Source organism: Gallinula chloropus (assembly GCF_964237585.1).
Source record: "Gallinula chloropus genome assembly, chromosome: 2".
NCBI lineage: Eukaryota > Metazoa > Chordata > Aves > Gruiformes > Rallidae > Gallinula > Gallinula chloropus.
Window position 1 is genome coordinate 87,896,655 of NC_140086.1, and position 26,953 is coordinate 87,923,607.

Below are 26,953 nucleotides of genomic sequence, written 5' to 3' on the forward strand. Positions count from 1 at the left end.
TTAGCCCATGATAGTCGTCAGTGGGTTTATGCAAAACAGATGTCACACACTGAGGTGCTCTGCTGTGACTGACAAAGCAATACAGGAGGGCACTCTTACCTTCTCTGTGGTACAGAGAATGTCTGCATCCAGCATTGCAATGAACTAGTCAGGCATGTCCTGATAGCGTACGTTAAAAACAAACCACAGGCTCTCGTGCCTTTGCTGGCACAAAACCTGACAGCATCTCTGAGAATCTGCTGCCATACTGAGGGGAAGACAATCAACTCACTTCTCCTCTCTTCCCCCTTCTGTTTCAAAGCCTGCCTTTGTCAACAACTCAAATACACAGCGACTTTTCTAGTAGACTGAATGCATACTAATAAATATTCATGAACCAGTATATTGTATCAGCAGTCCTGGCTAACCAGGGAGGTCCTAGTTGACTGGAGGTTAGACAGTGTGACACCCATCTACAGGAAGGACCAAAAGGAGGATCCAGGGAACTGCATGCCTGTCAGTCTGATGTTGGTGCTGGGGAAGGTTATGGAGCAGGTCATCTTGAGTGAGTCATGCAGCCCATACAGGACAACCAGGTGATTAGGTCCAGTCAGCTTGAGTTTATGAAAGGCAGGTCCTGCTTGACTAACCTGATCGCCTTCTATGACAAGGTGACATGCTTAGTGGATGATGGAAAAGCTGTGCATGTTGTCTACCTAGACTTTAGTAGGTAGAACATTTGACAACATTTCTCCCAGAATTCTGGAGAAACTGGCTGTTCATGGCTTGGATGGCCGTACTCTTCAGTGAGTAAAAAACTGGCTGGATGGCTGGACTCAGAAAGTTCTGATGAATGGAGTTAAATCCAGTTGGCAGCCAGTCACAAGTGCTGTTCCCCAGGGCTCAGTACTGGGGCCAGTTCTTTTTGATATCTTTATCAATGATCTGGACAATGGGATCGAGTGCATCCTCGGTAAGTTTGCAGATGACATGAAGTTGAGTGGGAGTGTTGATGTGCTTGAGGGTAGGAAGGCTCTATGGAAGTATCTGGATAGGCTGGATCAATGGGCAGAGACCAACTGGATGAGGTTCAACAAGGCTGAGTTCTGGGTCCTGCACTTAAGTCACAACAACCCCATGGAGTGCTACAGGCTTGGAAGAGTGGTGTGCTGGTTCTGGCCTGGCGGTAGAGCACAGGACTCTTAATCCTAAGGTTGTGAATTTGAGCCCCTAGTTAGGCACAGAAAAGAGGGCTGTTGTTGTCCTGGAGCTGCACCAAATCACCTCTCTCCCACCAGCCCCATTTATGGGGTGGGTGATGTCAGGTGGTGTAGAAACAGCCCAGGCTGACTCATTTCACCTGTGCTGGCTGCCTGGGGAGGTTGATTCTGGCCTGGCTGGAACCTGGACAAGTGGCTTGAAAGCTGCCCAGAGGAAAAGTACCTGGGGTATTGGTCGACAGGTGCCTGAATATGAGCTGGCAGTGTGGCCACCAATGCCAACAGCATCCTGGCTTCTATCAGAAACAGTGTGGCCATCAGGATCAGGGAAGTGATTATCCCCCTGTACTTTGCACTCGTAAGGCCACACCTTGAGTACTGTGTTCAGTTTTGGGCCCCTCACTATTAGACAGTGATTAGGTGTCCTGGTATAGTGTCCTATTAGACACTATTAGACATGCTGGAGTATGTCCAAAGAAGGGCATTGAAGATGGGGGAGGGTCTAGAGCACAGGTCTTATGAGGAGCAGCTGAGGGAACTGGGGTTGGTTAGCTTGAGTAAAGGAGGCTGAGGGACAACTTTACCATTCTCTACCACTACCTGAAAGGAGGTTGTAGCCAGGTTGTTGTTGGTCTCTTCTCCCAAGTACAAGCTGTAAGACAAGAGAAAATGTTGTTTCAAGTTTTTGCCAGGAGAGGTTTAGATTGTATATCAAGAAAAAAGTTCTTCACTGAAAGGGTTATCATCCATTGGAACAGGCTGCACAGGGAAGTGGTTGAGTCTTCATGCCTGGAAGCATTTAAAAGGCGTGTAGATGTGGTGCTCAGAGACATGGCTTAGTGATAGAATTGGCAATGCTAGGTTAACGGTTGAACTTTATGATCTTAAAGGTCTTTTCCAGGTGAAACAATTCTTCCAATCTATGATTCTGTGAATCTGGGATTCTACATAGTGTCTGGTCAAAGCTGCAGAACTAGATATTCCCATAAGGAGTTAAGAAAGGTAAAGGTGAATTTGCAGCCATGGGATCCTCATAGCTGCAACTCAGCAAGGAGCCAAAGGAGCAGATTTGTGTGATCACAGCTCCCTTTTCCACAGTGGCTGCCAAGTGAGCCCAGTTTATCAGAGAAAAGTGGTTTTCTCTGAGGCAAACCCACATACTAATTTCCACAACCTGCAGAAATTCCAGGTGACTGCAAGGTAATAATCCCAGCAGGTCATCTGCTTTTCTCATCTGATAAACACTTTGGGTGTTGAGCTGCTGTTCACCTGACCTTGCATCACCCCAGCTCCCAATTTGTCTGTGCTCAGGGAGCAGTCCTGGGAAATACAGGAGAGAGTCAAAACTCGGAGTATTTGGAGATTTTTAAGAAAATGAAATCTATATGAGCAATTCTGTGGGCTTCAGCAAGGAGATCTAATCAGACACAAAACCTGTTCTTAATGATATTGTTTTCAGGTTTGTGGCTCTAATTATGTTTTTCCATCTCTGCTACCTTAATATGACTATCTCTTCTTTATAAGGTTACCATACCTCTCATGACATTGTCCCAAATTCATCAACAAAACCGTTACACTGTCTGCATCACAATTTCATTACCCTAAACTTTTTTCCACCCACATCCTTTTTGGCTGATTACTGTCTAGCATTACCCAAACACCGCAGTGCAAACAGCTTTGTGCTAATCTGCTTTAAATAGTATAAGAATAATTCTGTGCAGTAGCAGAGGGTAGAAGTGTTCATTGTTATTTTTAATGAGGTTTTTCTTAGTTTTCTTCAGAGCTTTCCACTGACTACCCTTGATAAAACAGCAGCATATGAAGCACTAAATGCATCACCAAAGATGGATTTTTTTAAGAAAAAACAAGCCAGTTGCACATAGGCAGATTCCTTTATAATTCTGCTACTTCCCAACTTCCTTCCTTCCTTTCTTCCTCCCTTCCTTCTTTCCTTCCTGTCTTCCCTCTTTTCCTCCTTCCTTCCCCACACCTTATATGTACAAATGTAAATAATTGAGGTAGAAAGGGAAAAAAAAACATTAAATACCAGTTTTAATGCTATCTAAAATTCAAATATTAGGAATTGGTTCTCCTTGCCTCTTAATATGGTCTTCTCCTTCCATGCCAAGTCTGTGCAGTATCCGTCTGGCAATGTTTCAGGCTGCTTCTGCATTCACTTTGCACAGGGCAAGGCAAGATAAGGAAACCAGAACCCCAGACATACATTTTATTACACCAGATTAAATCCATCTGAAATTAAAACTGTGATCTGACCCCTCCTTTTGCCATTTTTTTTCAAGTATGGAAAAGCCAGGACACGTTTCTGAAGGCTCAGTAAAGATGGGGGAACTCTCAAATCCTCATTTCTCTAGCATCCAGTCACAGGAATCCCACACGGTGAAATTCTGCATGTTGGAAATGTGCCACGATTGTTATGAAGTGATTCAGGAAGAGTATCTAAAGAGTAAAGCAGGAATGATTGTGAAGGAGCACGTATTACTGGTAGGACAACATACGTGGAGGATCCAAAGACTCCACCTGTGCCTCTTGCCACTGGTGATTAATACCACACTGCTGATCACAAGGCCATATTCAATTTCAGATACTCATTGGCCTTAAACTGTCATAGAGGAATCCTTTTTATAGCCTTCATACTAGAATAATTATTATAGCAAAGTACAGCAACACTCGTACTTATTTTCTAGAAAAATCAAATGCCTCAGAAATCTATTTAAGAAGAAATGGGAAGGAAAAGGAAGCAAACCTGCCATCCCACCCTCTTTGATTTTTTCTGAAAAAAAAAAAAGTGTAAAAGATTTCCCAGCAACATAGCTCAATACTGTTTTATATCCTAGTTTAGCAAGTGCCTATATAAAGATCAGGCTGGCACGCCTGTATCAGCAAATGCATTTGTGCTGAAAGGAGAAAATTCAGAAGAACAAGACCTGTTCAGCATCTGTTATGACTAATGCTTTCAGTTCCCATCCCCAAAGAAAGAACAAAAAAACCACCCCCAAAAAATTACAATAAGTCTGGGCTCTGTCCTAGGCTGTGGCATTTATGCAGCTATATGTATGGCTTCTGCCAAAAGGTCTCTTACCATGTCAACAAAGCTGCCTAGGAAAGGAACTCATCCAAACTGCTGCTAAGAGCAAGGTGATGCTTATGAAGGGTATTGAGTATTTCACACAGCCTGCAAAACAGTCCCTCTGACCCAGTACAGCTGTTGCCCAAGCTTTCTGACCCACAGGTACCACCACAGTCCCCTGCTCACAGGTGCAAGGCGCTCGTTCCCCAGCATTAAGCTGACATGATGTTGGCCAGGCAGGTTCAGTAATTATGAGGAACCAACCTCACAGAGGGAGCTGTTTTTCTGGCTGGATGATATGAGAGAAAAGCAGTCATCAACCCCCTTGTGCTGACATGGCTCAATCAGTAGGATGGTCCAGGATGCAGGTGGAATTTATTCCCCTCGAGGAGAAGAGAACACAAAAGCACGAGGAAAGGAACAGTTCCTCCTCATCAGCCTAGGTGCCCAGAGAATGAGCTGATGTAAAGACATTTTCATGCTGTCTGAATTGTGCCCAAGGAAAGGGCATAATTATTTTGCCTAGAAAAAGAAATCACATTCCTCACTGACATATTTTCCCTGTAAAGCAGATGTTCCTGTGCTGAGCTGTGCCTTGCTTTGAGGCTCCTTCCTCTAAATCTTCCTGTCTCTCAACTCCATTGAAGTGCTACTGACTGTTAAATGCCGTTAGCCACACAAACTCCTAGTTTTTCCAGCATCTCACTCTGTGAGAGGCTTACCTACACAAGTCAACAAAGCTCACAACTAGGTTGTGGAAGAATGTGGATCTGCTGTGTATGACTTTATCTCTGCTGGGGTACTTGGCTGGCTATAGCACATGGTTCTCACAAGGGTTGCATGGTGTTTTTCATATGTACTCTTGCAGATACTCGATTGACAGAAGCAGTGATCCGGGGCGGTTCTTTTATGTCGACATTACATCAGGAGCACTGATGACTGCAAGACCTCTTGACCGGGAGGATGTTTCTTGGCACAACATCACTGTGCTGGCCGTGGAGCTGAGTAAGGAGAATGCAGACCGTACATAGATTAAAGAGACACAACAGAGAAAGCAGGCTGAGACCCCTGCATTCAGAAATTTACGTGTTCTTATGCACTGACTGCATCAACTGAATTACTCTTCTGACATCAACAAGCGAATGCTGCATTTTATTTATTTGTTCAGCTCCTTCTCACAGGGTGGTGGGAGGAGCAGAGGCAGCTAAATGCAGAATACTACTTTTTCAATTCACTGGTATTCTAGGGATTTATTTAAAACTCTTTCTGTTGTGTTTCTGCAAGGTCTCCGCCTCTCCAGAAGCACTGGGCAGCTAGAGCAGATGCTGGAAAGCTGCCAGAGCTGCCAGTCCTACCCAAGAGGTGCCAGGGCTAGTGGGCAGCAACGATCCTACACTGCTAGGTCACTAGTTGAAATCTGCTCTAGTTCAGCAGCAAGTAAATGTCATCACTTCTGCTCTTTGCATAAATAGTTTGGTCCAGAACACTTTAGGATCCTCTAGTATGCTGAACTCGTTAGAATTTGAGGTTTTACAATCAGCTAAAACTCAGCTCAGGATTCATCCCTGCCAGGTGTTTACCGAGGCTATGAGAACAAGGAGATGCTGCTCATTTCACAGGTTCAGTATGAAAAATTTAGCTGAGTTTGAAATATTAACAGACATGAGCTTCATAAAGGAGGGCAGAATATATAAACAAATGAAATAAAAGGTTCACTCAGTCCTCACCTGAAATCTCTTTTATCCACGTAACATCTTCTCAGGATTTCAGTTCCTCTGCTGAGGGGCAGCAGCTTTTCAGAAGCTTGCTGCCAACAGCTGAGTCATTCCTCTTGTTTGAGAGCTCCCTGCACATCCAGCCTACCTCAGAGATACAGGGCAGTTTGAGAGGAAAAAAGTTTCAAGAACTTTGCCCAAAATGCTATCAGCCAACTTGAAACGAGCAGAGGGAATATTTCACAAGAGTTGGGGGTGACGACCATGTATTTGCAAGCTATTTCAGCACATGGTACCTTTCTGTCCCCTTTTTTGTAGTGAGAGGGGTTGGTGACATAATGGGACCTCACCCCCACATATTCTGATGCTGGCTTTATTTCCAGCCACCAACGGCCGCTGCAATTCCACATCAATCCACATACAGATGGGGGTCTGTAAAAGCTGCCCCTGTGCCCTGTAGCATCATTCGAGGGTGAGAGCAATCTGAAGGCACGTCTTCCTTGGGCTCGCCCTCCACCAATCCCATCAGACTCCCTCTGTACATGTGCAGCACAATATTTTAATTTAGAGAATATTTTCACAAATGCCATAGCTGTGCACTCCTGAGGAAAGCTCCTAGGTTTAAAAGTTAGATCAACATTACTGAGAGGGTAAACGCAGACATTCATCTGCCACAACGACAGGTGTGTTACCAAGGTATGTATGGTTATGTGGGAAGCTGGAGGATTAAATTATAAATTAGGGAGGAACAAGATAGTTCAAGAGCATTATCTCAATGATACAATGTGAGATGTTATGGGTATTGTACATTGAACACTTAAGAACATTTCGTAGTGTAGGAAAATTCTCTATTGTTTTTATGAACGGATTGTTTCTTGCTATAAAGGGAGATATATTTGGAGGTAAATGCCAAAGTGGTATGGCTAAAAAAGAAGAGAATAGTAATTTTAAGAATTTTCTGGATTTTTTCACTTTTTCTGACGTCTTAATTATTTTTTTCTTTTTGCTTAGAGTTTCATTTTATATTTAAATAAGGGGGAAAAATAAAGATGTCTCAGGCAGAAAAACACAGTAAGGAAAAAAATTATGTGGCCACTTAGTTTGGAAATTGTGGAGATATGTGAAATGATGTATGGATTTACTGGCACAGGAAGCTAATGAACCAGTGGGACAGAAATATCACAAATGATGTCATGCAGAATGTAAAATTTTCATTGCAATTTTAAGCTTCAGTGAAAGCTTTTCTGTACAATTTCATGTGTTATTAAATTTTAAACCCCCTTGTACAACGTATCAAAGACTTGACACTATTTTTGAGTTCAAGGAACATAAATTCTGAGCAAAAACATATCTGAACTGCAGAATTACCACTTTCAACAAGCTCTAAATAACAAGTCCAACCTTAAAAGACTTCCTTCCAGGTTCATGCCACCAGTACCAAGGCTAAACAGTACTGCCTAGTGAAAGGGCATTAGTAAAATTCACGGTCTGTCATCTGAAACTTTGTGACAGAAATAGTCCCACTGGACTGAACCAGGTTGAACTCTTTCATGGAATTTATTTCAAAAATTAGATGATTAGATGGGAAGGCAGGACAGAGAGAGAAAGCAGCATTTGCAACTTCACTCCAAATCACATAACCCACAAGCAACCACAGTTCCCAATGGGAAAAACGTCATTTATCACGAGACAGGAGCAAAAAAGCTGCTTTACCTTTTGAGCAGAGGGAGGAGCAGCCCCTTCCCCTTCCTGTCCATTGCCTTTCTTTATGTTGTGCCTCCTCCTTCCAGACAACCCCTCGCAGGTGGGCAGCGTTTCCGTGACGGTCAAAGTCCTGGACGTGAATGACAACGCGCCGGAGTTCGCAAGGTTTTACGAAGCTTTTGTCTGCGAAAACGCCAAGGCAGGGCAGGTGAGAAAGGCTTGGGGCTGGGAGACTGGGGAGGGGATGTCCTGTGTGGAGGCAGCGTGCCAGAAAGGGGGGAGTGTTGGAAAGAAGGCTCAGGTAACCATGTTTCACCTGAACTCTCGTCAGTCCGTGCCGCTTTCCAAAGGCAAGCGCATCGCACCAGGGTTAGCATCGCACATAGCGCGTTTTGTCCTCTCACAGTAGCTCCCAGGCCCACTGCGCAACATGCTGCGTGGCTGAAGTAAACCCTTACGTTGGGCAGGTGCCAGGAGAACACCCGATGTGTCCTGCAGCAGCAACAAAGAGAGGAGAAGCATTAGAAGTGCCACAGAGTCAGCCCGGCCCATGTGCAAGAGGCAAGGCTTGCTCTTAAAAGACCCTATTTATAAAAGCCTTAAGCACCCCATGGCTTACGGGAGCTGGACATAGCACAGTACATCAGCTTCAAACGGGTGTCAAACTGAATCCATTCTGCTGTGAACTGGAGGTGACAGGTAGTCATGGACAACACAAGACTTCCCACTCCACACAGCTTAAACCAGCCCCTCCAAGCAAGCAGTGAAGCCTCTTTGCCTCACCTTTCCAAAAAACCCCATCAAAACCCTTGAACAAGGTCTGCCTGCTGTCACGGATGGACATGAGGTCTCCCTCACCAGACCTGGTTCAAGCTTTACTGCTAACTGCTTGTGGGGAGGTGACCTGGTGGAGACTTGTGTCTCCTAACAAAAAGCTGGCTAGCACAGTTTAAACACGTAGACGCACCACTTATGATTTGTGAAGGGAATATTATGCCAGTAATATCACTGTGTGTTCACTGAAGCTTCTCCCAGCTTGCTGTGAAGCAGAATGAAATAGCTACTCACTGCTGGGACAACTGTCTTCACGACTATTATATATGGGATAATTTCATCTCACTAATTTACAGAGGTCCTTAATAATACACGGAATAGAAATCAATGCCTAACCCTTTTCCTGGTTTTGAAGGGTGAGTGAAATGCGCACTAATTTGTACTGTTCCCTTCAGTGGAGAAAACCAAATTCTGTTGCCACATTTTAAAAAGTTCTGAAATGAGTTTTAAAGTGACATATAAAACTTTATGGGTCTGTCATTTTCCTTTGAATCAAAAAATAACTTTTTAATGCAAAAATTCCAGGTTCACGATTTATTCCTTGTCTGAAAAGATGTCAGAATGTTTATTCAGACAGAGCTATAGCTCACCATGCTTCAAGCTGTTAGACCTACTTTTTACCAAGTCTCTATAGGTGAGGTGAAAAATCTCTTTTTGGATTTAGCATTATCTTAGTTTGTTTCCATGGTGCTATTTATTGCACGTGCAGAGTGTCTGCAGGGTTGCCTTTTCTCTTCCACTGACATCTTGGGAAGAACTCAATTGATTTACAATTAAGAGCAATAAAATAAGCAACCTGAAGTCTTTTTCTACCTGCAAAATGAAGCTCAAGCACGGGCTTTCTTAGAAGCTCTCTAATGCACAATGAATCTTCTGAACACCCTGGGCCCTCAAAAGAAAAAAGAAATGTGCAAAAGAAGATAGGGACACATAGGAGAAAAGGGTCTGTTATTTGAAGCCAAGTGACTATCTCCTCCTTTGTCTAAAAGTGATCTGCATGATCACCACAAAATAAACGAAGCTTGCAAGGTTCTGAGTCTCTTCTTGATTTATCTATTGAACCCCTGCAAGACAGTTTTATTCCAACACTCCACTTGCTTATATTTTTATATATATATATATATATACAGACAAAAAATCATGTTATCTGTTTATCTATATTGTATATATTTTGCATCTCACCTGGTTCTGCTTTGTTCTCGAATTCTGCAGCTGATCCAGACAGTGAGCGCCATCGACAGGGATGACCCACAGGAGGGTCAGCACTTCTACTACAGCCTGGCTCCAGAGGCAGCCAACAACCCCAACTTTACTCTAAGGGACAATCAAGGTAATCAGAGTGGACACAGACAGTTAGCTACTCTAATTTCTAATGCCCGAGTTGGACTCAAGAGGCTGTGACTTACAGTGTGTGATAAGACTGCCATTTCAAATAATACCAAGTGACACCTGCTCCTTAAAGGCAGTGATAAAATGACATATTACTTAATACACTTGAAGGTTATATGATATTTTCTTCTCTATAAATATTCTGAAGCAGTAGGCTCCTTTTTCTTCTTCGAGGAAATGTGCCAGTGTTTTGTGCAAATTCAGGTCTTGTGGTCAGGCTGCAGGCATCTCGGATTACCAGAGTGGAAATTGTGTTCATTCAAAAGGAGATGCTCCAAGGTAGGATAGCAACTGGAACTAGGAGACAAATCTGAAGGGAATTACATTGCTCTTTTTTTTTTGTCCTCTTCATGTTTTCTCGCAGGCACAGAAAGGGAAGGTTCTTGTACTCTTCCAGTCTTTTCCCCCCAAGCACTTTTTTTTTTCCTTCCTCTTTGCACATTCTCTTTTCCCTTGGAAAGGGGGGCGGGGAGGAAGCAGGGAGGAGATCAGAGCCTTAGGGGGTAACTTTGCATACAGCTAAAAGCCTGTGTAAGATGCACTAAGCAGAAACTGAAACACCAGCGGTAAGACTCATGGCAAAGCACTGGCATTTGAGTATCCTAACCAGTGCAATTTGCTTCTTTTGGGGAAGCTTCCATGGGTTTGGAGCCTGCAGGAAAGCCCTGCTGTAGCAGGCCTTCACAGTACTGCTGCTGATAGAGGATCTCCGTGGGCAGACCAGGCAGGTCTACACCAGCCTTCATGGGGAAAGAGGGCCAGCCTTGAGTTACCTGGCGCAGAGCTTTGACAGTCGGTATGGATAGGCTGGGGCGCAGTAGGAGTTCAGTGTGTAAAGTGCCACAAACCAGCAAGCAATTCCACAAGAAACGGGCAAAAGACCAGGCACCTGCAGCATCTGTGGCCAGTCTCCAAGCAGCGTGCCTGCCCCTCTTACTTTGTGACATCTACTTGCCACACTTACTTCTGTAAGCCCCTACCTGTGTCTCTGCAGGCATAAGAAAGAGCAACATAGAGGCTAATAAAGAAGCCCCTGCCTTCCCTAACCAAACATGTCTTAAAATATGCTACCTGTGGAGTCTGGAGCCTGCCTTCACAGCATGCTTATGCTTTTTCATCCCAAAAGCAAAGTCTCCCCACACAATTTATGCCTTTTTAAGCCCCCTCTCTCTCCCATTGTCTCCCCTCCTTTTTATTTTTGAATACATATTGCCAAAATAAGTGAACAAACAAAACACAACTATCACTAAACATTTGGCAAACTAGGCTCATTTCATCCTCAAGGCATTGTTCTAAAAAAAGAAACTCACAAAATTCCCAGCATGAGATGCACTTTTTTCTGTCTAAGGCCATACTTGCGATAATTTACAGTGACAGCAGTGACTGAATGGCTGCGCCTCCCGCTCTCTGTAAAATACCAGTTTTCCAGAGCAATATATCACAAGAAGCTTAGGGTACTACTGGTTGCAAATCTGAAATAAAAATATGAACTATCAAATCACTCACTATTTGAAATATGCACATTAGGGATTAATTTACGGCCTCAGCAATTTGGAGCGCAGTAGTCATTTCACTAACACTAATTTATATTTATATTTTCATCTAAGGACCACTAAGCACTACATAAATTATATGACTTAGTCACAAAGGGGGCATCTATATATACTGTCTGTGACAAGGATGGCAAGGCAAGCAACAGAACCCACCTTGCTAGTCGCAGCCTGCGCACGTAAACACGAGACAGCGACACTTCCCAGGCTCTGGGAAGCACTATTAAGAGTAGCAGTTGCGCTGATTACTTGGTTGTCCAATATAGCAGTAAGAGAAACTGCAAGACAGGCAAGCCTTCCTGGCAACAATTAAAACCCTGATTTATACTGAGCAACAGATAGATCACGGCTTGCATTCTGATGAGCTGTTTTACATATTTCTTTGGCCCTTGTCATTTTAGCCTCTGAGAACTTCTTCAGCCTATTCATTCTCCACATATCTCTGGCAGACAGAGAAATCCTATTGTTCTCCACTTTATAGACTTTATAGGGATCCGGGGCCAAAAGAAATTAAGCTACTTACGTGCCTGGTTTCCTTTGAATTCACTAAAATCAGTGAGCAGTAGACATGTAAGTACCTGCAAAGATCTGGGTCTGAATGACTTCCCAAGGCCGCACAGGATATATATGATGAAGCAGGGAATTGAGCTGGGGTCTCCCATCATTTTGGTTACTGAGGTAGGGCACTGGGAAGCCATCTTCTCCTGCTTCTACATCTTGGTAAGATTATGCTGGGGAAAGTTGGCAAAAGAGGCTTGCTGTAAGAATGGTATGAACAATGATATAAATTTACTGCATTTCCAGATTAAACTCTGAGTTGATCTTCTGTTCACCCTGAAGTGCTGCCCTCCATCGTTGGGTAGCAGGAACTGATTAACAGAGTAGCCATTTTAATGTGTCCAGGCATGAGTGTCATATCACCTCCAGGCCTGTCATTGGAAGCCTGTGACAGTCCTCTTCAATGTGTTTAAATTTGTGCTAGGAAAATTTTTAGCTACTGCTTTCTTCCTTAAAAATGTGGTCTACCCATGTTTTGGCAGAGTATAAAAGCAATGAGCTGAAAATTCCCAAGAATACGTGCAACCCCCCCCTCAAGCTGGTGGTGTCTGTAATACCTGCTTCTTTTTGCTCTTCCTCCCACTCCTGGAAAAATACTTTTTTATACTATTCCTAACTATTCATACTTACTGCAGTTAGGGTTTTTTAAACTAACAGAAGTTCTGGGCTAATAATCCCCAGGTTTTGTACAAATACCTGAAGAAAGAAACCAAGCCTTTCTTGTGAGAACAGTGGTAGTTACCTCTGATCTCAGGGTTTGGACCTACACAGCAGTTAACTCATCACTTCCAGTGGGGCAGAAAACTGCAGGAAGGAGATGCTCGATGGCTTGCTCTCAAAATCACGCAAAGACACCCCCCAGACCCCTGCAGGAAGTACATCTTTCACCTCCTGCTGATCACACAGGTGCAGGACCTGCCATGCTGCAGTTTTCAGTATCTCTGCCCACCATACAGCCCTCCGCGAGCCAAAGACACTGTTGGAAGCTGCAATGCAAAAATCTTCTGCATTCTGATCATGCTTCCTTTTTTTTTTTTTTCCCAATATAATGGGGCTTTCATGTCCTCACAAGCCCTCTTCTCTTGATGGCTGGGGCTTAACAGATATCAAATTTGGAAGCAAATTATGTATTCCGGTTTCTTCACATTCCAGCGTGTCCTTCGCGCTGCAGTAGCACGTCAAATCACATTGGCTTTTGATGAGTCACACAAGCAGCTTTGGCACCAACGTATTGCTGTTGCAGGGTAACAGGTAGAGCGATTCTTTAAGGACAGTTTGGATGCCTGCCTGGTACAAAGCAAAACAAAACAAAAGGGCCAAAATGTAATGCTGAGAGCCACCAAGATAATTTTATCACCAAGAACATTTAAGACACGGGTGATACATTCAGCACATCACAGCTAAATATATATCTATATACACACAGATGTATCTTTCAATTGGTGATTATAGAAACTTTGGCTTGGTCTGAAAAAAAATTGCAGTTAAAACCACCTGAGATCTCTCACTAGCTGACTTGGCATAGCTTCAGTCACATCCACTGCCTGTGACCTCTTTTACAGACAAAGTATGACCAGCTCAGAATAAGGAAGTCTTTTTCCCTCACAAAGAGCAGTTTTACATAAAATGAAGTTTTGCTGTCACCTGAATAGCATTTGGGACTTCTATCAAAAGTGAGTTTAAAGAGAGTGAGTCTTTTACCCAAGAGAGACAAATGCAACCAAATTACTGCACTGTTAAGATGACTCAGACATTTCCATTTACACAGCATAAATCCAGGCACTTTCCCATTTTCTGCCCTTTAGGCTGCTTTTTCTCATGCTAAAACAGTCTCAGTGATGAAAAGATGTGGCATTAATAGCTGGGGAGTTCACACTAAAGGGCATATAAACAGCCCGAGGGAGAGAAAGCACTCACGTGTGCCCCAGGAAAGAGGAGCAGGAGGTTTGTGAGAGGCAAGACCTCCTCCCCCGCAGCACGCGTCTTGCCCAGGAGCCGCGAGAGCTTCGAGGTGCTGCTCTCTGCTGAGGTTTGGGGCACGTTCCAGGCAATTATCTATGTCTGTCCACACCCACTGCACATCCTCAGAGCTGCATGGCATATCAAAGCGGGGGAAAATCAGTAAATACTGACACATCATCAGTTTTAAGCAACTTTGGAGATTTCATCTCGCACCTGGTGTTTCCTCCTCAAAGCTCCAGCTCTCGGGATCACACAGTTTAGTGAGACACCACCATTCCACTATATCTCCACATGCAGACATGCACACACACATCAGAATTGTATGCCCATGGAGTAAAAGCTTGAAATGTCATTGACATCCAAGAAATTAGAGACCCTGAGATTCCTTCTAAAAACACGTCACAAATTCAAACTAATCTCATGAGCTGTGGAGCCTGACGTCTCAACACTTACGTGCTCCAGTACTGTCTGACACCATAAGATTGGCAGCACGAAGTATGGAACTTGGAGCATAATGTAAGTCTTGCAGGCAAGTCTAGCACACCTAGCTTGAGCGCATATATGCTATAGCTTGCTGTATACAGCACTCCTGATTTCACTCCTAAAAGCCATCAGATCATTTCTGATGATCGGGCTACAGCAGATAATAGAGCTGATTTACCTGCATGCAACCTGTATCTCTGCAGTGAAGAAAATTGCCTGAGATTTAAATTTTAGCAGTGAATTTTTAGGCAAATAATAGAGAAATGGAACAATCCTTTGTTGGTATTTTGAGGAGTTTCACAGTCTACCTGTGATCAGAAAGTTTTTGCCATTTCCAGGCAGCAATTCCTGGGAATTTCCATTGTGCCAATCCACCTGAGGACAGCTGATTGGCATCCTGCATTTCCAAGCATAACAGATGTACATCAGTAACAACCTGGGGATGCAAATGGCCAGGCTGTGCCCTCCTCTGAACCAAGGGAACTGGAAACAAAACTAAGTAGTGAAAGAAACTGCATGAAGCTCAACTCCCAAAAATCCCACAGCATAACTGCACAGGGTTGGGGCTTGTAGGTCTACTAAAGAGAAAAAGTACCTGTGTTCCCCCTTTATCTTAGCTGGCCCAAGATTTGCAGACATGTTTGTAAGAAGGGACAGTTTTCCTGCTGGTTCCTTTAGACTCCCTGGTGGCCCAGTTGACATTGGAGACATTCAGCCTTGCACTTTCCAAAAGTCTCTGAGGCCAAAAAGCCTGAAAGTCAACACTGACAACATCATCACTGATCTCCAAAAATTTTGCCTTGACCTCTCTGAGATGAGAACTGAGAAGAACAAATTCCCAAATATAGTTTCTTTCTGGTTAGAAAACTTGGTGCACAGTCTGAGGAATTTGAGGGAGGGAGTAGACAGGAATTCATAATGCCACTGGGAAAAACATCCTTAATATGGGGAAAAAAGCCCCAAAGACAGGAATTTCCCTTGAAATGGAAACAGTGAGTGGCATTAGGTCACTTTCTTATGATTTTTTTTCAGCAGCATCATTTTGATTCAAATTCTTATAAAAAAACAGGCAGTCACACTAAGTGAAGCAGAATGGTCAAATCAAAGCAGAATAATTCTGACAATGATGACACAAAACATTCAGACTTTCTTCAATGGCAAAAGTGCCAATGAAATTTCATGTATCTCACTGAAAAATGTTCAGTTGCAAATTTTCAACCTGCAGCTGCTTTAGGGTAGCGAGCTGGTTTTCTCCTTTGTCTTCTTGTTGCCTCAAGCAGATGGCCATACCATGTATCAAAAACATAGAGAACCTTAACATGTCAACAATGGTTATGTACTCGCATCTCCAACATGGTGGCAGCGCTTAAGAGTGAGATCTAGAAAAGCTGCTGAGCATGAACAAACAGGGAGAAGAAGTTGCCTTCAACTGTTCATTTCTGTTTTGCCTCCTGAAAGCTCTTTTGCTTTTTCTGAAGGCTGTGAGTTTGCCCTGGGTGATTAATGTCAGAAGGGGTAAAGGCAACTCATAAGGTGTGTAAGGCCTTGCACGTTTGGAGCTACAGCCTGCGAAGACACTGCAACAGGGGAGGCAGAGGCAAAATGCTGATTAGTGACAAACTGATAAAAAACAACGAAACAAAAAGAAGACAAATGGATGTGGGCCTAGGGCTGATTTTGTTTAACCTTCCTTCTCTGCTGAATGTATTTGCTCTGCGCATAATCTCTTCTCTCCGCTTACTTTTTTACCCCCAGACAATACGGCGTGGATTTTGACACGGCGCTCTGGCTTCAGACAACACGAGCAGAACATCTTTTACCTCCCCATCCTGATCAGCGACAACGGCCGCCCCGTGCTGAGCAGCACAGGCACGCTGACTGTGCACGTGTGCAGCTGCAACGACGACGGCATGGTGATGTCCTGCAACGCAGAGGCCTACGTCCTCCCCGTCAGCCTGAGCAGAGGGGCACTCATTGCAATCCTTGCCTGCATCTTTGTGCTGCTAGGTAAACCCTTGGCTGCTTCTTGGGAGAGGACAAACTCCTCGGTTCTGGACAGGGGGTTGCTGATGCACCAAAGGTGAAGGACACAAACACACGTATATTAATGTATATGTTACATGTAGACATACACATACCGAAAGGGACAGACAGATCAAGGACCATTACAGCCCAATTCATAGTTGCATTAGTCAGCTGCATATGGCTTCAGACCCTGGGGTGTAGGAATGGGGGAGAAGTATGGCCTGCAAATATTTCCACTAGATCCCCAAAGTGTTAGGGTGCCTGGTATGGCCCCGCTTCCCTGAAAGGGGTATGCCTGGAGGAAGTAATGGGAGCTGTGGCTGAGGACAGGTTACTTTCTCATCTTTTGGTCATATGCTCCCACAGAAAACAGGAGAGGTAATTCCAGTTCCACCTCTGTATCTTTTGGCAGGAGACATCCCCACCTTCAACTTTTTCCTCAAGATGCTACGTTTAAACGGTGCCTGTGCTGCTATGAAGGGGATGAGCATCTTACATGTATCTCATGTCCATAAATAAATTTTATCCTTTCTATGTCCCCTGTTAGCTGTTGGTATCAAAGAACTTCAGTTTCCTCATTCACTGTCTTGAGTCATGAGATACTAGTTCAAAACACACATGCCCTGAAATTTTAGAAGATCCAGTTTGAGGAACAGTGGAGTAGGATAAAAAAAAAAATTCTTTAACAGTGCCTCAATTCTGGCTCTGCAAAGGACCCTAAATACCTCAGTCCATAATTTCAGCATTCAAAACCTTTGGTGAGTTCTAGTCCTGGAAATAGTCACCAGGTGATGGCATATTTTCAATAGTGAAGACATCTGCCTGTATGACCACTTCTGCCCATGCTAAGAAGCATCTGCGTCTCATCAGAGCCAAGCAACAGGCAGTAGGTCTACCCAGCCCAAGGCAGGGCCTCACAGGTGAAAAAAAATGCTTTAGGGCAGACTTAAGGGGCTAGCTCTGCATCTTGCCATGTAGACAGACATATCACCATGGTTCCTCAGCACTGTTCACTTATGTCATGTGCAGCACCCAGCCCAAGACATATCCCCAAAGCATGGATCAGGAGAAAGTTCTCTCTATGGAGTTGCATGGCATTGCAGACAGAACCTTACTGATATCTCATCTGTCTACTTTAAAAATAGCTCAAGTATCACTACAGTACATTGGCAAGCACTGCTGTGTAAACATGTCCTAAGCATCACTGAGATTTAAGAATTAAGGTGAGAAAAGGGACAAGTTAGCAGGACCTCAAGCTGCTCATTTTGACTGGGGGGCAGAGGGGTGGATTTCTGCACCATTCCACCTGCAAACACCACAGCTTTTTGAATCCAAGGGGGTGGCTGGGCTCACCGAGTGGAAAAAAGGGCAAAGAGTCTGAAGCCCTTGCAAGATCTTCCCCCTCACTGACTGTCCCATGTCTCCGTTGCCTCCCGCAGTACTGGTGCTCCTCATCCTCTCCATGCGGCGCCAGCGGAAGCAGCCCTACATCATCGATGAGGAGGAGAACATCCATGAGAACATCGTCAGGTACGACGACGAGGGTGGCGGGGAGGAGGACACGGAGGCCTTCGATATCGCCGCCATGTGGAACCCACGGGAGGCCCAGCTGGTGGTGAAAAACCGTCAGGACATGCTCCCTGAAATAGAGAGCCTCTCCCGTTACGTGCCTCAGGCCTGCATCATGGACAACAACGTCCACAGCTACGTGCTTGCCAAGCTGTATGAAGCTGACATGGACCTGTGGGCACCTCCCTTCGACTCCCTCCAGACGTACATGTTTGAAGGGAACGGCTCGGTGGCGGAGTCACTCAGCTCCCTACAGTCGGTGACGACAGACTCTGACCAGAGCTACGACTACCTGACGGACTGGGGGCCGCGCTTCAAAAAGCTGGCGGAGATGTACGGTGCCACGGACAGCAGCGGAGCTCTCTGGTAATGGACCAGGAGCGGCAGAGGGGTTTCCATGTGAAACAGTGTCCGGTTAGGTCCATTCTCATCAGATGCTTCCATGGACGTGGGCGAGGCCTCCTAAAAAAATAGCAATACGGTGCTTGGATGAGAATGGGAAGAAGGGTGCGAATGAAGGTCTCTCTGGATCAGCTTTACTCAGTTAAATTAAGTCACATTTTTGAAACAGAAGCAGAAGGAAGAAAGGGTTTTTTCCTGTTTTTTTACAGCAAAATTGGAAAGCTCCACGACTGGAATATAATGACATTACTCTCTTTCTGTCTCCCTCCCTCTTTCTCCCTTGTACACGGCAGCTTACTGAGCTCTATATGCCTGGGTTCAAAGATCTGTAAACTCTAAATGTAATCTCCGACTCACTGAGAAATTGCCAGCCTAGAAAAGCGGTTCCCCAATGGTTATTTTTTCCCCCATTAAAGAGAAAAAAAAAAATATAAAAAATTGCTTGCTAACAAGAGGGGGGAAAAAAAAATCCCACTAGGCAGAAAATTGAAACTGAAATCTCACAGGGCTCTTTGTAAACTAAACCTCCTCTCTCTGTTGCTAACAGAGTCCTTTTTTAATCCTTTAGAAACAAGGCTGAGGGTTGTTTTTTTTTTTTCCCACCTGGCCGAGCGGGCTAGGGAAGAGGCTTTGAATTTCTGCTCTAGTTTAATGGCTGATCTATGAGCGTTAACACTAATTCATCTCCTATCAAGTTTGTGTAAATTTATTCTCGGCTCTTTAAAACCATGACTCCGCTAAACTGCTCAGAACAAAACCAGAAAATCTGCCTCTTTTGCACTGTAGATGTCTCTTCCATGTGCCAAATGTGAAGATTAGATTCTACCAATGAAAGCCAAATAAATTTTAAAAAAAGAAAAAGCTATATTTGGTAACTACATGGGTTAGATGGGCTTTCCTAATCTGTGTGAGGTCAATCCAAGGGATGTTTACATACTGTAGATAACCTACTTGAACAAATGCAGTATTATAGACCAATAAATGGATGTAAGAAAATTACATGTATAAGTTTTGTATATTTGTTAATTTTGGTAATAAATATGATGTACTGCATACAGTACAATACCTTAGCACCTCTTTTAATAAAAGTTAAACAGAAGGGAAAGTCTGATGGCAATTTATTGACTACTTTGCACACAGTAGCTAGTGCTTATCTGTGGCTTTAGATGCCTCAAGCATCAAGGAAAAAAGGTTCATCAGCATTGTGTCAAGGAGATCAGCCATCAGTTTACAAGTTTGAGCAGATTTTCTGCTGCTTCTATCGGTGCTCACTTGCACATTGTCCTTAGCAGTGAATCAGCTCAAATGCAGCCCACCAGACTAGTTACTTTTCTATTCTAACAATGCTGAATTTAAAAAAAAAAAAAAAAAAAGTGTCTTGGATGCACCTGGGGCACTAAGAAACGTGTAAACCAGTTACACAGCCCTGACAGAATCTCATGCCTTCAGAGGCATGCCAGGCTGTTAGAGTGCAATATTCATTTGTCGTCATTCTTACTGTACAATCAAAGTTTTGAGCCTGGATCTTTCCTCGTTTGCATGTGTAAATGGGAAGAGACAGGGAAATAAATACTAAGGCACATTTAATGGAAGGTGGTGAAAGGCTTCTGAAAGCAGAACAGTCAGCAATGATATTCGCAGATTTCTTTCTAGCTAAGGACTCTCTCCATCTCAAACTGTCAAAAAAAAAGATGTTCAGACTTTCCACACTTCTACCATGCACATACCATGTTTAGTCTCTGTTGCAGATGTGCAGAAAACACTGCTGTCCCTGTCAAACTTGGGCTGTACCAGTTTAAGACAAGATCCTTATTTCCACAGATTTGTACGAAGTTGTATGCCCCTGGAATGCCAGGCAGCCAGCAAGGAAAAAATGTTTCAGTGAATTCTCAAAAACTTGCTTATCTGACACAATGAAAATCTGTGTCTTTACAAACATATTATAGGTGTTCTTCTTAGCACCTTAACCCACCTTACACCATTGCAGAAAAAGCACTAAAAGTAACATGATAATTCTTCTACTCATCCTGTGGCACTTACCCTCACATATTGTATTGATTTTATAACACTAGACAAAGAACTGCAACCACCACAATCAAGAAAGCGGTGTACAGCACACAAAACAGGTGTGAAGACTTCCAAGAGCTTCCTCACCTCCTGACCTCCTGACCAACAGGAATCAGAGAACATGGGGTAGGAATTAAGATAGAGAGGACATCTATTCCACCACTTCCCTGTCTGAATTAATCATCAGGTTAATATACGTTAAGCAGATGCCTGTTCATGCTTAAAACCCCCAACTGCTAAGGCTCTGTGCCCTTTCTAGGCAATCTTCCACTGCATCGATGTATTTCAAGCCAAAAGCCTTCCCAGGGAAGTAGGTGGCAAGTGTCCCTTGCTGCCATACAAACCTGCAATGCACATAGATGACTTTGTCCCTCTGTAGAGCTACAGTTTCTTTTCAGACCATCACTCTCTCTCCCTTTAGTCACACTCTACAGTAACAAAAAGTTCATGTCCATGGTTGACTCATTGTAGGCAAGGTGGGAGGGAATGGGGTAGAAATGCAGTCCAGCAGCATATTGCCTTCAACTTGAAGATACCTACTGCATTTACTGGGGGTTTTCCCAAAACAAGCCACTCTGAGGTCTGGTTTTACTCCAGGGAAACTCCTGTTGGTAGCCTGTGCAAGGCAGGCTGTGCAGCAGCTGAGACCAGCTTCCAAGGTTGTATGTATCACTCAGCAAGGAAGGACCATCAGCACTTCGTGCTAGGCACTTGGGCTCACCCTGCCAGGGAGCCTGCAGGGACAGCAGGGCCTGAGCCCACCTTCTCAGCTGCACGTCACTGTTAGGCTAGCTGATTACCCTCAGGTTTGCTTCAGGTTGTGAGTACAGTCAATAGCCAGGTGGCTTGACGCTGTGACACTTCCAGCTGCTGTTTAGCAGGCACTTGGCAGCCTGAGTCTTTCTTTTTTTTTCCCCATTTTATGGAACAGGTGACAGTGTTTTTGCAGCCTGTGAAATCTCTGTGCAAACAAGCAACACTTGTATCTATCACCCTCCCACAAACAAAACTGAAGAATGCTCTGGTTTGACTGATGAGATATGAAAATGATCCATTTACGGACACATCAGGGCTCAGCAGGCCTGGCCCAAAATAGAAGAGGGGAGAAGACATGCTGATCACGCAGGTCCTCAGTCTCCTGCCCTGGGCCAGGCCTGGCAGTGTACATGAACATGTGCAGCACTACATAAAACCCGAAGGCACTTTACAGCCACAGAGCTCAGCCTGCCAAGGTGGTGGGACTGAGCTTTGCCACACCAACAGGCACTTCCACGTGACAGCCCCAGTGCTGTGCGGGGCCCACAGTGTACCCACTGCCCTGGTGTAAGGGCACAAATGGAATACGAGATGTTGTCCTGGCCCTCTGACCTCACCACTGTCCCCAGTCCACCCATGCCCCAATCCCAGTCTGAATGCATAGAGTTTTTATCACCATTCTTTTCATTTGGTTCCTCTGATGACTTCTTTTTCTTCTTCTGCCCCCCCCCACCCCGTCCCTCCCCACTCCCCCCAGCTGTGGCTGAAAATAAATGGACCTGAGAAGAAAAATAACAGAGGGTGCAAGTGATTTTACTGATTCCAGACACTTAAAAAATTAGTACATGGCTTAAGCAACCCATCTAAGTTCTCTCTCTAAGTAACTGAGCTCGAGGAAGATGTGATTCATTGCCCCGGTCTGGGCCACCAGTATGATGGTACGGCCCTCTGGAGGTGCTTCTCTCTGGCCTCTGGGTATTATCCATGTGGTTCAGAACACAGCTCTACACATAGCATCCCTAAGCTCTCCTCTCTACATTTGATTTTATGACTGACCATGGGCAAAATCTACAGTCTCTGATGTTTTCCTTTTCCCTTCCTACCACTCATCTCTGTCTCATCTAGGCAGATTGCATGACCTGCTGTCTCTTACACTGCATCAGTCATCACATCTAGGCTCTAGGTAGCAGCTCTCTTTAAGCTGTCTGTCAAGAGCCCATATCTCATCAGAGCAAAATGCAGAACTCAAGAAAGCATAAAAAGAGTTAACATCATTATTTCTGGCGTAAATTTTCTTGCAAGGCTGCATTTCATTTGCTGCTGCATTGCCCATTTATTCAGCTTTATTAGCTCACTCTTGATTTTGTCATTTCTCCTCCAGCTTTTATTGCTCTTAATCATTTTATGCCACCATCACTTTTGCTGCCTATGATCCCCTTTTAGACCATTCGTTAAAACCAATAGTGACAGAGAACCTTGGGGGACCCAAAAGTTATATTTTGGTCACCTTGAAATATGATTTATTAGCCCATGCCTGGGTTTTGCCTGGTATGACTGTCATATAGCACAAACTCAAACCCACTTCATTGCCTGCTGCCCAACCACAGCTCCCAGGAACCATCATACCAGAGGCACAGATGTGTCCCAGAGGTCTGCCCTGCACATGTACCTCATCCTACCTGTCCTTGCCATGAGTATGAGAAATGAGGCACATAAAAGAGGCACAAATGATGCCTGATAGACTCCAGAAAAGTTCTGGCCTGGACAGATTCAAAGTTGAGGAGATTCAGTTACTTTTGCCTGTCTGCTGCCAGGGCCTTATTACTAAGGTGCTGCCAGGGCCCTATTACTAAGGTGCTGCCAGGGCCCTATTACTAAGGTGCTGACAGGCATGACCACTTTGGTTTATGATAGCTAACCCAGAAGAGGCTGCTCCTCCCCAGGAGAGAGGGTGGGTGCAATAACAAGTGAGGCATGGAGGGGAGGGGGGCTGTGGAATCCATACTGCTACTGCTGCAACCTAAACAGGCTGCTTCTCTGCTTCCTCCTGCCTGTCGGGGTGTGAGGCAGCCTGTTGCATTCTGCTCAAGAGACAGCCCTTAATATATTCTCCTCACATGCTGGTGGTGTAAAGAGGGAGTGGGTCTGCCCAAGAGACACCCTAATTTGTGCCTGCTGAGATCTGTAGCACATGGAAGAGGAGGTGCTGCCATTCACGTGTTGTGTCCTGTCAGCACAATGCACACACCATCAGAGTGCTTCAAGACAGCCGCTGCTACTAAACAGCTGTACCACCTAAGGGATTTGTTCTCATGCAGAGAGGTCAGTGATTTGCATCTCGTTTGGACTGTAATGCAGTAAATCATCTGTATGAGTGCATCCTCTTTAAACAGACAGAGGAAAATTTGCAGGGACAGCAGTGAACCTCAGGTAGTGTCAGAGCTATGACCCAGGAAAGCAGCAAGGGCTGGAGAGTCTCACTGCCAACACAAAGCTTTAGGGACAGATTTTCAGGGTTTTTTTCCTGTATCAATGTTCTAAAGATCTTGCCCCTACTGACATAAGAGATATTTTACTGTTGGCTTCAGAGATGGCAAATCAGGCCACCTGCACTACTACTCTGAGCAGAAGCAGCAGTGCAATGCTGATACTGCATTTCCCAAGAGACATCAGAGTAACCTGATGGAGGTGGTGAAGAAAGTCACTTTACAATGACTTTAAAGAATCATGTAAGGTTTAAGAGCTGATGTAGAAGACAAGCATGCTATCTGAACACCATTTTCAGATCTCATTTGTTATTACAGAATCACAGAACAGTTTGGGTTGGAAGGGACCTTTAAAGATCCTCAAGTTCCAGCCCCCAAGGTTGCAAGGGGTTTGCACCATCCTTATACTCCACACACCCAGATTTCTACAGAACTCATGAAAACAAGAGATTATAAATCCCAATCTATTCAACTTTCACTGCACCCCCAGAGCATCCTCATGACCCTTCTGTGCCTCAATACCATATCGGTACTGAGAAGGGGGGGTCACCAGCTGCAACCACCTCACAGTCTTCATTTACTACCCTGTTTCTGTTTTATTTTTAGATTGGCACTTCACCTGTTTGGGGATTCCTATGATCACCTCACTTTCTGAGGCAGCAGTGCAATACAGTTTTTCCTTTGACAGAGCTACCTTGAACTGAGACAGTAATTTAATTCCTAAAATGTTTGCACACAGCCCCCACCCCACCCTCTGCCAGAATCATCCACCCATCCACCTTATCTTCCCCTCCTCACAACTGGGCTTCTACCTTTTTTCCCCTCATTTTGACCCTTCACACTCCCAACATCCAGACAGATTTAGCCAGCAGTGAAGGGCCCTAAAATCTAATAATCCTTCACCAGACATCGTACCTCCATGCTGCACCAGGTCAGTGTGGTTGAGATTAATCCCACTGACACCAGGAGTTGGGACTCCAAATCTTTAAGGTCTCCTAAGGGTGGGTATAGCTTTCTTTTTGGGATAGGGAAGGAACCTCTAGATACAGCTGCTTCAATTTTTTCCCAAATCTCCTCTTGCTTCATTCCCTTTCCCTGAAGGATTTTCTTCATTTTGGCAAGTAAGCCCACCATTAGGGAATGGGCCTCTTGGGCAATATGAATTTTCAAACTATCATTGTAGTATCTACAGGGCAGTCCCATGATGACTGATCCTAGATTTTTTTCTGAAAGGTGCACGAGCAACATTTAATACTAAAGGCAGAAGTACCTGCCATGCTACATGGGAAAAAACAATTACAACATCTTTCCTAATGGACAGTCAGATTTTCTTCCTGTTTTGGGGGAAGGGTGAAAGTACCCAAACTCATCATGGGACTTGGGAAATTAAAGGCTTATTATTTCCAGGTGTTCATCCTGCCAAGCAAACATGGGTTAGTCAGAGTGCAACATGATCCTCCTCCGCACCAGAGTACCATGATGAGAGTAGAATAGGAAATTTTGCTTTTTTAGTAAAGAAAAATCTGGAAAATGGACTCCACTGACACCAGTCCTTCAACACAAGTGTCACTCCTCCCAGGTAGAAATGATAAAGGAAAGGAAAGAGAGATCCTCTTGGAACCAGTAATGAAGATAGTCCATGGCCAAGGGAACCTGTCCGTGCTCTTGCTCCCAATTTCTTGCTGCCACTCTTACTGCTACAAAGTAACCTCCTTGCACCTATTGTTCCCCCTTTACAATGGGAAGAGAATTCACTGCCACAATCACCACGGAAGACCAGAGCCACTGCTGGTCCCCAGTGGATCTCTAAGTGCCCTATATTGCCTTAACCTGATCCTCATTCAAATCAGTTATGACCAAGAAATAAGGGAACATAAGAATCCCCTTTCTCCTTCAGGTATGGAGGTATTTGCTCCTTTATGTAGTTCAGAACAGGAGAGTTTTTACAGCCTCATAATGCTCATGTTGCTTTCCTGAGAAAGTTAATGTATCACCATGAGCTTACAGGAAAAATGTTTCCAAGCTCAGAGGAGAAAAGCAACCCTTGTCCCAAAGAGTAGTGCTAACAGAGGATGGGTTGTTTGGGCTTATTTATTTTTCCTTTTGCATGCATTCTTCTTGGAACAGTCAAAGAGAGACAACCTGTCCAGAAAGCCCATTTCTTATTGAAGGACCTCAACTCACTATTCTGTAAAATTATAGGGATTATGGATTAAAAAGGTAGAAAAAGAGAGATACAAAGCAATCAAGTGACTTTTTAATGGTAATAGAAACATGGCTTCAGCCTGCACATGACCTCTTCCAAGCTTGAAGCATCCTTTTGGTTTAGAAAACTCTTGTTTGCTTTCAGCTTGGAGCCATGTTCTCAGAAAGCAAGCTAACCAGCTGAGGTATTCTTTTAACAGCCTCAGTCTTGCACCTGCTCTCCACGGAGAAAGGTCTTGCACTGAAGATGTCCACCAGAAGTCAAGAAAAACATGCACATTCTGCTTCTACGCTGTGTACTCTTGTCCTGAGTACATTGCAAAATGTGTTGCCAGCCTCATTTAAGTAAAACCCTCATATCTGGTACAGAGCAATCATAGGTGGTCTTTTACAGACAAAGAAATGGAAGCATGTGGGAGTTTGAAAAATTATTAAGATTTCAGAGGAAATCATTGTAGAAATGGCAACCCATCCTAACAGTCTGTTGATCTAAACAGACTTCTCCTAGGACTTTGCACATTATGTCTGTGGCATATGTGCACAGTGGGCAATGGAATTTTGAGTTTTAGCTCAGACATCAAGTTATTTTTTTTAACTGATAATATAAGCATCTCTATGGGTTAAATGACAACTCTGGTCCTGCAACAGAAAGTTATCTCCGCTACTAATCCAAGGAAGCTTCATTTCATGATTCCTATATATTTGAAGCTCCCAACTACTACTCAGCCAGCTGTCCAACCACTAAAGAATTCAAAAGTCGATGTTGCATTTATAACCCAGAACAGATGAGTAGGATAAAAATGTGTGAAAGCTCTTATTAAATCTTATCACCCAGAGTTAATTGTAAAGTGTTTTCCTAAACTGTTAGAGTAGTGAACAACCACAACATAAATTATGTGTAATTTTGAGAAATTAGAGATGATGCTAGCATTTTAGAAACATCACTCACAGTGAGAACTCC

General features: G+C 44.1%; 1 protein-coding gene across 1 annotated transcript in view; it reads left to right on the plus strand.

The window, feature by feature from the left end:
• CDH20 (cadherin 20) overlaps positions 1-18,446 on the plus strand; it is a gene marked incomplete at both ends in the record, with an annotated part of 38,126 nt that extends 19,680 nt beyond the window's left edge. The window contains 5 exons of the mRNA XM_084280030.1: positions 5,156-5,292; positions 7,793-7,914; positions 9,753-9,870; positions 16,238-16,489; positions 17,947-18,446. Of these exons, the coding sequence (XP_084136156.1) occupies positions 5,156-5,292; positions 7,793-7,914; positions 9,753-9,870; positions 16,238-16,489; positions 17,947-18,446 (1,129 nt within the window). The remainder of the gene's footprint in view (positions 1-5,155; positions 5,293-7,792; positions 7,915-9,752; positions 9,871-16,237; positions 16,490-17,946) is intronic.
• Positions 18,447-26,953: the final 8,507 nt, after the last annotated feature.